General features: G+C 42.7%; 3 protein-coding genes across 3 annotated transcripts; all 3 read right to left on the bottom strand.

Annotated features, from left to right (window-relative positions):
- LOC114435264 (histone H1-like) lies at positions 1 to 696 on the bottom strand. The gene has a single exon (XM_028404890.1). The coding sequence runs from the start codon at positions 672 to 674 to the stop codon at positions 54 to 56; it is 621 nt and encodes a 206-aa protein (XP_028260691.1). The 5' UTR covers positions 675 to 696; the 3' UTR covers positions 1 to 53.
- A 3,522-nt stretch (positions 697 to 4,218) lies between these two features.
- On the bottom strand, positions 4,219 to 4,672 carry LOC114436048 (histone H2B 1/2). Its single transcript, XM_028406117.1, has one exon. It carries the CDS (start codon positions 4,654 to 4,656, stop codon positions 4,282 to 4,284), a length of 375 nt encoding a protein of 124 aa, XP_028261918.1. The 5' UTR covers positions 4,657 to 4,672; the 3' UTR covers positions 4,219 to 4,281.
- A 2,382-nt stretch (positions 4,673 to 7,054) lies between these two features.
- LOC114440546 (histone H4) lies at positions 7,055 to 7,369 on the bottom strand. Its single transcript, XM_028413039.1, has one exon. It carries the CDS (start codon positions 7,364 to 7,366, stop codon positions 7,055 to 7,057), a length of 312 nt encoding a protein of 103 aa, XP_028268840.1. The 5' UTR covers positions 7,367 to 7,369.
- Between the last annotated feature and the right edge of the window lie 4,677 nt (positions 7,370 to 12,046).

The following is a 12,046-nucleotide window of genomic DNA, read 5'->3' on the forward strand; positions in this document are numbered from 1 at the left end:
GGATGTTGTGGTGGCTCTTAAAAGAGCCTTTGTGTGTTAGCAGTGATCTCAGCTCACTTCTTCTTGGGTGCTGCCTTCTTGGCTTTGGGCTTAGCTGCGGGCTTGGCTGCCTTCTTTGCGGGGGCCTTCTTCTTGGCAGCGGGGGCCTTTTTGGGAGCCACCTTCTTGGGGCTCTTTGCGGCCTTCTTGGGGCTCTTAGCCACTTTCTTGGCCGCTGCGGGCTTCTTGGCCTTCTTGGGGGACTTCTTAGCAGCTGCTGGTTTCTTGGCTGCCACCTTCTTGGGCTTCTTGGCCGCTGCGGGTTTCTTGGCGGCTGCGGGCTTCTTGGCTTTAGGAGCGGCTTTCTTTGCGGGCTTCTTGGCCTTGGGCTCAGCCTTCTTGTTCATCTTGAAGGAGCCGGAGGCCCCGGTCCCCTTGGTCTGGACCAGAGTCCCTTTAGCCACCAGGCTCTTGATGGCGATCTTGACGCGGGACTTGTTCTTCTCCACATCGTATCCTCCGGCAGCCAGAGCCTTCTTGAGGGCGGCTGCAGACACGCCGCTCCGCTCCTTGGAAGCGGCCACAGCTTTGACGATGAGCTCGCCGACGCTGGGGCCGGACTTCTTCGGCTTGGAGACCTTCTTCTTGGGAGCTTTGGCCGGAGCGGCGGCTGGAGCTGGAGCTACTTCTGCCATTTTCCGTGTTTGTAGTCGCAACGCAACGAGTCAGAAAACAGTAATGACACGGTCGGAGCAGGAGGCGGTACTTGAACACATCATGAGAACCGTGGAGACTCAATCCAAGCCTGCCTCCTCCGTGCAGGCTGAATGTTTCCACTTGTGTTTTCTGTGCGTGGATAAAAGAGTAAAACTGAGTGTGGGAGCAGCGCTGCAGGCTGACAGTGGAGGAGCTGATAGCGGACAGTGTCTCTTCATGTCCAGCTCATGTTCAGCTCTGATCATCGCTGCACTTTGTTGCTGGAGCCTCCAAAGCTCAGAGAGTCCGCGCGCTGCGCAGCGCCTTTTCCCTCTTCTTCCTCTCATAAATGATCTCAGATGAATCAGAACTCCATCAAAAGCTGTTTTCCAGCTGAAACACATGTTTCTTCAGAGACTCAGAGGAAAAACAGACATCTGCTGACCGTCACTGTGTCACAAAGTCACGTTGTTGTGGCTGCATCAAACACACTGATGATGGCTCTGATGAGGCTCCGTTAAACCCGACGCAGCACTGACACATGCGCTCAACAAAGTACAAGAAAATCGGGTGGTGAGGTCTTTAACATTATGACAGATGAAACAAAGGACAGTCAAAGAAGCAATTGCCTTTGCATTATTTAAAATATGTCCCTGAAGCAGAGTTCTTTATGTTTTTACATCTGGCTCATATGTGCACCCAAAATGTCTGTCTCTACACAGAGGAATGTATGACAGCACCAACATGTGTTCCAACATTTAAGTGACCCACGATAGATAGCACAAGAACGTCATGGTGACAAAACTGTTGTGGCCTGAGGGCTGGCTCAGATTGACCTTGAAAATAATTTAAAAAATGTTAATGCTTAAATATCGCTGCCATTTTTTTAGTGTGCCCCTTTGATCACTGGCCTCAAAATGGCCCTCCCAGTAAAAATCCACCACTGGTGAGAGCTGCTCAGCTTCTTCTGCTGATGACTCTAATACACTCAATCTATGCCTAGAAGTGGTTTACAGTTCACAGTTTACAGTTCATATAGATTAAAATATACAACCAACATCTGTAAACAATAACAAATCATATACAGAATGCAGCCACAGAACACTACCAGATGAGCTGAAGGAGTTCTACTCTCGCTTCGACACCTTCAACACCAAACGGCATAGAGGGATTCTACCAGCAGTGGCAGCACAGAGCTCTTCACTCACTGTGACTTCAACTGAGGTACGCAGGGCTCTGAAGAGGACAAACCCCAGAAAAGCAGCTGGCCCTGACAACATCCCTGGCCGTGCTTTGAGGGCCTGCTCTTCAGAGCTGGCTGAGGTTTTCACAGACATTTTTAATTTGTCCCTCTCTCAGTCATCTGTGCCCACATGCTTCAAGACCACCACCATAGTGCCCCTCCCCAAGAAAAACAAAACAACCCTCACTTCTATTGTAATGAAGTGTTTTGAGAGGATAGTCATGTCCCACATCGAAGACACCATCCCCCCCCCCCCCCAATAATCTCTCCTTAAACACTGAGAAGACTACTTCAAACTCCTCGGTACCCACATCAGTGAGGATCTCACCTGGGCTCACAACACACGGCAAATCATCAAGAAGGCTCAACAGTGACTGAAATTTGGATTACCCTCCAAACTCCTCAGCAATTTCTACAGATGCACAGTGGAGAGCATCCTGACAAACTCCATCACAGTCTGGTATGGGAACTGCACAGTTCATTAAAACGGCTCAGTTCATCTGTGGAGCAGCCTTCCCACCTCTACAGGACATCTACAATACCCGGGTCACAAAGAGGGCCCACAACATTATCAAAGACCGCACTCACCCACAGCACACACTGTTCACACTCCTGCCGTCAGGCAGACGCTACAGGAGCGTGAAAGCAAGGACAACAAGACTAAAAAACTGTTTCTATCCACAGGCCATCAGGCTGCTGAAAACTGACTGAACATTTATCTTGTAACACGTACAATCTGTTAACATATTTGCACATTCTAAATGTCCTACCGCTGACAATAATGGATAAACAATGCACCTTAAACACTGATAACACTTTACCCTCTGTACATAGAACTGCACATTTTGCTTATTTTATTTTTCTTATTGCTTATTCGTATCTTTATTTATTCGTATGCCTAAATTAAGTCTACTGTGTTTTTTATCTTAGTTTAGTTGTGTATAAAGTCATGTGAAGGGAACTCACAAAATAAGAGTTTCATTGCTCAGTGTAACTGTAAAGTGGTGTGCATTTGACAATAAATTTATTGAATCTTGAATGCAATGAAATGTGATATTTTAAAAACATATCACACCTAAACTGTGAATGTGAAAAGTCATTAGTGCCACCTTGTGGACAGTCACTTCACAGCAGTTACACAATCAATGTCTTGCTTGAATCAGTTATAATGTATAATGCAAAACACACTGAAAAAATAAATTATGATGGATTTTTATTTACTAGCAACAACAGAAAAAAAAACAAAGCCAATAAAAACTGCTGTTAAAACGCTATTGTGCAATTAAGGCTTTACCAATGCACCTAAAATCAATGTTCCCCTGTTTTTATTTTAGAATTACTCAATTATGCTTTTAATTGGCTATGCTACACGTTCTAATGTTTCACTGTTAAAATCAGGTTTGTTACTATTCATACATGAAATTATGACATGGAAATTGAATATAAACTGCAACACAAAAACGTTGTAGTGTACACAGTAGGGGTGGGCGAATCCATCTAAATATCGATAGTATCAATACTAAAGTTGGGATCAGTATTGAATCAATACTGGTGTGATGAGATCGATTTCTCTCCTGTACCTTCAGCACATTTGTATTTACTCACAGTTTGTGATAAGAAAGAAAAGAAACAAAGAAGAAACTGTTACTTGTGCTGTGTGCAGAATATGTCACTGTGGCAACACAAACATGGAGGAGGGAGATCCCCAAGCACAAACAAGACAGAGGTCAACTGGCAGAGACTTTTCTGCAAAAAAAAATAAATAACAAAAAAAACTTGTGAATATCCAGGTAGCTGATTTAAAGATGTAGACATTCAGATTGAGTGTTCTGCAGCATGAGACATGCAATTTCAGCAAAATGACTGAACTAATCATATATCATCAGTTGCAATAAATCTGGTTTCACTCAAATTCCAAAATATATCTATTGAATAACATAAATACATATTTGTATTTGAGTTAACTGTTGAAGGTTCTTTATTCTTCATATTTAGGCTACATGAAGATATGTTTTATAAAATTATCTTAACTATTTAATTTCACCAAAATGATTAACAACAGCCATGACTATCAAAAGGAGCATCACTAACATCTTTATAATTTTATAGTTCTGCAAATGTGATGCAGTCAAGTAGTCTATTATAGAATAATTGGACTCCACTCCCTTGGGATTATCTAATATTTTATAAAATCCATTTTATGTACTACTAGTGAATTAAAATTGAATAAGTTTATCTGTAGCTTTACATTAGCAACATCCTTTTAATCTAAGACAACAAAAAATGTCAGTTAGGACTCGCTCTTTGGAAGAAGTGGGTGGCTCTTAGAAGAGCCGTTGGGTTGTTGTTGAAGCAGCAGCTGTTTACTTGGAGCTGGTGTACTTGGTGACGGCCTTGGTGCCCTCAGACACGGCGTGCTTAGCCAGCTCACCGGGCAGCAGCAGCCTGACGGCGGTCTGGATCTCCCTGGAAGTGATGGTGGAGCGCTTGTTGTAGTGAGCCAGACGAGAGGCCTCGGAGGCGATGCGCTCAAAGATGTCGTTCACGAAGGAGTTCATGATGCTCATGGCCTTGGAGGAGATGCCGGTATCAGGGTGCACCTGCTTCAAGACTTTGTACACGTAGATGGCGTAGCTCTCCTTCCTGGTCTTTCTCTTCTTCTTGCCTCCTTTGCCGGCGGTCTTGGTCACGGCTTTCTTGGAGCCCTTCTTGGGCGCAGACTTGGCGGGTTCAGGCATGTTGACTCTTCGGTACTTCTCAGCAACGAATTGTTCTCATGGCTCACAGCGAGTCCTCTTATACAGGCTGCATGCAAACACCACTGTGCAGTTCCCTGGCTGTGATTGGCTGAGCTTCTCAGCAGAAAGGTTACCTCGGCATCGAAGCGGTTAAAATTATTGCGCGCACTGTCCATGGAAAGAAAAGGCAGCCCGCCTTTTCTTTCCATGGACAGTGTGTGCAACACTGTGTCATTGCTGCACTAGTTGTCATATCTTGCAGAATGTGCTGCGTTGTGTTTTCTATAAACATGCTATGCAAATACACGTAGAGAAGGTTGAAGCAAGGCGTCTGGACTTGTAGAGTTTTCTAGAAGACGTTTCGCTGCTCATCCGAGCAGCTTCATCAGTTCTAACTGTTTGGTGGGGAAACATGGTTTATATGTGGTTACAGACCTCAGTGGGTGGGTCTGGGTAAAACTTAAAAAACTTAAAAAAAACAATAGCACTAAATGTTTCCATACTTACCTGTGATGTTCTGGCTGACTGGGCCAGGTGTGTCTAACGACACACTACACCGTCTCTACACAGAGGAAAAAGTGTTCGTGTGCGCTGCAGGAAAACAAAAAGTCAAAGTGGCTGAAGTGACTCACTTGGTCCTCGGCAGCATCACATAATATTGATTGAACATTTAGTGGCATTAAGACTTCATGAAGCACTGAACCATTTTGAGACAGTTCCTTGAATGACACACTGCTTCAAAGCATTTCACAAAATCGGTAGAAGAGTGACATCTGCTGGCCGTGTCCAAACTGCTTTGAAGTGGCAGACTTGAAACCCTCAGGGATAGAATCACTGTCTCACGACACTTGTGTTTCGAGATCGAGAAAATGGGCTCGACCATAACATCACTAATACACCTTGTATGTTCACATGTCTGTTCCGCATGGTAATGCTGTGAGAAAATTGTATTGTGTATTTTTTTGTAATCGGTAACAGAATACGAGAAACTGTCTGTTATATATGTAGTGTCACATCACAGTGGGACAGACAAAACCGTGTTAGAATGCTTTATTCATCCAAATTTCACAGCAATGTACAGGCACTTAGGGGTGGGCGAATCGATCTAAATATCGATAGTATCGATACCAACGTTAGGATCAGTAAGTACTCGATACTAGCGTGCTGAGATCGATATTTCTGTGGAAGTTTCTCTTCTATACCTTCAGCAACTTTACTTGTATTTACTCGCGGTGCAAACAGCACTCCTCTCTCACTCTGCTCAGTGCGCAGGCACCCCCGCCCCTCCCCCTCATTCCCCACTCTGCCGGAGCAGACGGAGCTCCTGATTGGCTGTAAAGTACAGCTAGCATAATGGAGACAGCAGAGAGGAAGAGGAGCGCTGTTTGGAGTTATTTCACAGCGACAGACGAGAAGAAGAAACTGCTACTTGTGAGGTGTGCAGGAAAGCGACCTGCGACCTGTGGAAACACAACTCATTTACACTAACATAAAGCAGCAGAGCCCAAAGACCTCGAGCTGCAGAGTAAACAGTGCGGAGGAAGAGGCAGATCCCCAAACATGAACCAGAGACAGTGGTCACTGACAAAGGCTTTACTGCAAAACACTCCAGGTAGAATATCCAGGTAGATGATTGAGTAATCTGCAGCATGAATTAATGGTGTCTTTCTGAGTGCAGTAATAAGACATGCAATTTTAGCAGAATGACTGAACAGTCATCATATCACCAGCTGAAATAAATCTCGTTTTTCTCAAATTCCAAAATATATCTAATGATGCAATTATATAAGTTTATATAATGGTATGTATTTCAGTATGATTAATATAATTATGCTTTGGTGATAACTGTTGAAGGATCTTTATTCTTCATATTTAGGCTACATGCAGATAGGTGTTAAACTTTTATAAAAGTATCTTAGTCATGCTGTTTCACCTACATGATTCACAAAGAGCCATGGCTGTCACAAGGAGCATTGCTGACATGTGTGTGAAGTTAAAATTTCAAACTTATACAGTTCTGCACTTTTGTTTGCAGCTTGATTTACTTAACAAATGTTTCTTGTGTATTATTATTATTATGCTAATCACGATAATCTATTTAAAGGCAAAAAAATATTTATGATCATGAAATTTCAAAGTAAAGTATCGGTATTGGTATCGGCGATACTGGCCCTGTATTTACTTGGTATCGGATCGATACTGAAATCTTCAGTATCGCCCACCCCTACAGGTACTGACTGATCATATTAACTATATATCTCCAGGCAGGATCCGTTTATGTAGTATTCATGCTCTGAAATAAACCGGAGATCATTAATATATGAACTCAGCTCTTCATTGACAGAGTGTGTGGTCCTTAAAAGGACCTTTTGTTTTGTGTTGTTGGATCTGTCATAGTTTACCCGCCGAAGCCGTACAGAGTGCGTCCCTGCCTCTTCAGAGCATACACCACATCCATGGCGGTCACAGTCTTCCTCTTGGCGTGCTCGGTGTAGGTGACGGCGTCACGGATCACGTTCTCCAGGAAGACCTTCAGCACACCGCGGGTCTCCTCGTAGATCAGACCAGAGATACGCTTCACTCCACCACGGCGAGCCAGGCGGCGGATAGCGGGCTTGGTGATTCCCTGGATGTTATCACGGAGGACTTTACGGTGACGCTTGGCGCCTCCCTTACCGAGTCCTTTTCCTCCTTTGCCACGTCCACTCATGTTTGTTAGAGAAGTAGATACCTAATCAATATGCTGAGTCTAAGCGTCGCAGCTACTTATTTTTTGCCCGAGGACGTGCTAGAAGACAGGGGCGAGCGTAACTGTACTCTAAAGGGTTGACAAGCGCCATCATCTGGACAACAGCAGCACCTTATGAGTCCAGCCTGACGCAGCACAACACAATAACCACAGGCTGTAATGGCACAATACAAAAATAATCCAGGCATACATAACATAATCTGTTAAGAGATTTATCTAAAAATATAAGGAAAGGGTTAATGATATATTTAAAAAGCACGGGATTATTTAATCGTATTTATGGAAAGGATTCCCTCTGTCACTCCAGTCCGGTAGGTGGCGGTAAATGCATCTTAACTTGGATGCCAACCGCCAGCTAAATTGTTAAAAGAAGAAGGCACACATAACATCTAATCACCCAGGATTTGTTTAGAATGTACACCAATTTTATACTACACATGGTGATTGATGAACCGGAGGAAGTAGTCAAGTTCAAACCACCACAACAGTGTAATGGTGTCTGCTTATATTGCGTTTTCATGTAGATCTATCACTGTTTACCTCTGTTCAGCTGACTGTCACATATAAACAAAAAAAGGTTATGTTTGATTACAGGAAACTCACAGGGACCATGTTCGATCATCAAATGAGGATTTATTATTTTTTAATTTTTTTTTACTTATTTTATTTATTTATAACAGTAGTTTCTATGTTAATATGATCCACATGGGTTTGCCAATAACAGGACACATTCACCCTTCAAGATGAAAACTTTTTCTACCTCTTACATCTGATTTTATCAAGTAAAACCTAATGTAATGCCTCACATTAACTGCAGAACTTCAGAAAGGCATGGATCAATCTCACAGAGAGCACTGATCAGAGCTGAACTGGAGCGTGTTCCCTTCTTTCGCACCATGTCAATCACCACACGAGCTTTATCAGACCTGTCCCCTGATCCAGCTTTCTCCAGCTCATTGTCAGTTAACACCCTGCTTTCCAGCAGTTTGTCCAGCAGCTTGCGCAGAACAGGCTCAGACACTCTCTGCACAAACTCTGTACGAATGGACAGCAACTTGTCTGAAGCTGGGTCACTCACTGGACCTGGACCTGGAGGGTCTGCTTGATCAGGACCTGAAGGATAAACAACACTCAACTCAATGTCTTATACAAAGAATGCAGGTTTGTTACATGGTGACATCTTTTTACAGTGTTAACCAGAATTTCTCCCACAGGGCTCTGAAACCCAAAATCTGAAGCTGCAGAGTTTCAGCTGTGAGGTGATCAGTGAGGCAAAACACATCATTGTGTGATAAGATTTCATACATCTAAGCGTATTTGTTACCAATGGATCCTCATTCTGTGACTGACCTCCTAGTGTTTTCATTAATGCTTGTACTTTCTTCATCAGGTCATTCCTGCTGATCTTCTTTAAAACAATCGTGGTCACCTCCAAAGCCCCAGGCTCTTCATACTTCTGCACCATCAGATCCACTGTTTGGAGCCTCTCTGCCTTTGACAGTTGGTTCACTTGAATGGGTGATATGTCATTCCACTTTACTGCCTTCAGGTACCACTTAAAACTCTGAAATTGTTCTTCATCTAAATCACCCAGGATGTCGATGAGGTCCTCTGCCATCGCCTGAAAAAATCAGAATACACTGTAAGCCTGAAAAAAGGCGTGTCATAACAGCACTTCTTCAAATCTGTTCAGTTCAGATTCACTACAAGGTTCACAAATCTGTTTTCATATCTTTTGTAATTTTTTTTATAGATGATGATAATTATATAATTATCAGTTATTCAACTCCATCAGTCTTGTTGCACCGCCAGGTGTAGGTTTATGTCATTAAAGAAATGCATGACATTTTTGTACAATTTATGAATGTGTTAATTAAAATATGACTTGGACTACATGCACTGGTCTCTTATTTGCATAATATGGCAGCATTAAATATGATTAATATTAAAAATGAATATCTGAAACAACACAACTGCAGAGAAAAGTTAAAGCAGTCTAAACCGGTCTGGTAAAACACACCTTACAAAGAAACTATGTTCAGGTGTCATGTTACCAGTCTACACACCTACCTACCCCACACACACCCCACCCCCACCCGCTAGGGACGTGAAGAAACCTGTTTGTGTGAAGGAGCCTGCAGGGCCTGGAGGAGATGGGTTGTTTTTGCAGAGAGAGGGGGGGAGCAACAATTTAATGTCTTGGTGACTGGAGGCTAGAATTGCGTACGTGTCACCACTGCGTACGCTCTGACTGCACTGAGTTAAGGTGGCGCTCGCGCTGCTGGACCAACGCAATGACCGTCACTATGTTACTGTCATAGACAGTAACATATAGTCTATGACAGTAACATATAGTGCAGCGCGAGCGCCACCTTAACTCAGTGCAGTCAGAGCGTACGCAGTGGTGACACGTACGCAATTCTAGCCTCCAGCATGAGCTGTAAGTGCATGAGCCACCCAGATAAAATATGCATAGCCTATGCAAGTTTGCACGTTCAATCAAACAAAATAATCTGCAACATCTGTACAAATGTTTACAGATGTGAAATGTTTACACTTCTGTTAGAAATAACTAAGACAATCAGCTTAAAAAATGAAATATGACATAAAAGGCAGGTTTCCACTCACTCAGTGTGTCAGTGAAGTAGCTCCTTTGTGTTGTTGATGATCTGTGCTCACAAAAATAAAATGTTGGAACATGAGGGGGGTTTTATTACTGGCTCACAGCATGCAGCATGCAGTCTGACTGGTCTGACATTAGTTCCACGTAAAGTGAACATCCACCCACCTCCAGACTGCCTGTAGCAAATTCCTTGTTATCACATTTTGGAAGGCCTGAACATGCCCCAAACCTCAAATACCAAACTTTTGGTATGTGGAAGCTTGATCCTGCTTGTATGTCACCGGAGCTGTACAAAGTTGTGGCACTTTGTGTGTGACAGAGAGAGAGAGACAGAGAAGGGGTGTTAGCTGTTAGCTCGCTTGCGTACATGCTAACGGCTATGTTTACAGCAACAAGTCTGAAATATTTCCACAGAATAAAATAACCGAATGTTACTATGAATGTAATATTTAATCTACAATCATGTATTATATGACATAGTTAAAGTCTTATTCAGTGAATGTGCTTGAGAAACTGAAGAAGAAGGGCATCTTTCTCTGAGTAGCTGTTGAAATTTCCCGGGCATCGGTCAGTCACCAAACTTGGTATGCATATTGGTTTGGCCGAAAACCTACTGGCTACATTATGGTCATTCATGCATACTGTTGCTAACCTAATTCACTTGAAATGTGGTGTGTCTACTCTTGAGACAATACGGAGTACACATGTTTAAGATTCTGTATGAAAGTTTTACAGTATGTACAGTAGTAGGGGGCGTGGCTTCAAAATGTGACAATTCCACACAAACCAGGAAGTCGCTATGATGTCTGTTTTTACTGTCTGATCTGCCCTAAATTGCCTTCACAAAATGTTGTGTTATCATAGCTTTTTTGTTGAAGATTTCATATCTTCATACCAAATTGCACAATCCGATTCAGACTTATATTTATTACAAATTGCTCATTTTTGCTTCTGCACCTGTGTTTATATTTATCTTGCTGTAAATAATGTTTATACTGTTTAATTTTTACCGTTAGAGGTATATTGTTATTTTTTTTTTTTTGGTATGCTTGAGTGACTGTACTTGGCCGCTGCAACAGTGAAATTTCCAAGCTTGGGATGAATAAAGTATTTCTATTCTATTCTATTCTATTTTTCTATCTGCCCTCTCTGGCCTGTTTTGTGTTGGATAATTTGAATCAGGATACAAGTGTATCACCTCCAGATGCACAAAAACTCTCATGTAAACCTCCTGCCCTGTGAAATGCTCCTAATACAACACTGCAACTTGTTTGTTGAGTTACTCTCCTAATGCTTGGTGCGCATTAGGAGAGTAACTCACTAAAAGAGCTACACTATTGTTTGGCCACATCCAACTCCTATTAGTACTTTTGTAAAAACTTGTCTACACCTTATTTGCAGGCATAGACTCCATTTTGTGTGGACTGATAGTTGGTGTGGGTTGGCGTGTTTCTCTTGGACTGACTTTATTTAGTTATCAGTGGATCAGTGTATATATTATATAGGACTCTGATCATGCATCCAGTATACTGCAAGATTGAACACCAAGTCTCACCTCACCAGCTGTGCCACTACTGTTTTCTACAGTCAGATTCTGTGGTTGAAGCTATTTTATTTAAGCCAAATCCAGGTCCTTGCATTCATAAAGCACAGAAATACAGATTAAGTTCAGGATTTACTACCTAACTAGGCACCATGTTCTGCATCAACCGGAAACACCCTTATGACATTCATGATGTAACTGCATCAACTCAATTATATAAGGGAAAACAGTAATATTAGTGCTTGCTGGATTGTCCAGGTGGATGTAGACTCTGTTGAGCAGATATATCTGCTGGTGTCCTCCACTCCTAGGAGGGGCTAGTAGGCAAACTGGAGGGGATCCAGATGTGGCTGTACCATGGAGCTGTTCCAGGATGAGTCTTTCCAGGGTCTTCATTATGTGTGATGTCAGAGCCAAGGGTTTGGCTTGTAACCATGTCCTAATGCCACTTGCCTGGGGAGAAATTCAATGTAGC

The sequence above is a fragment of the Parambassis ranga genome, chromosome 1 (assembly GCF_900634625.1).
Source record: "Parambassis ranga chromosome 1, fParRan2.1, whole genome shotgun sequence".
NCBI lineage: Eukaryota > Metazoa > Chordata > Actinopteri > Ambassidae > Parambassis > Parambassis ranga.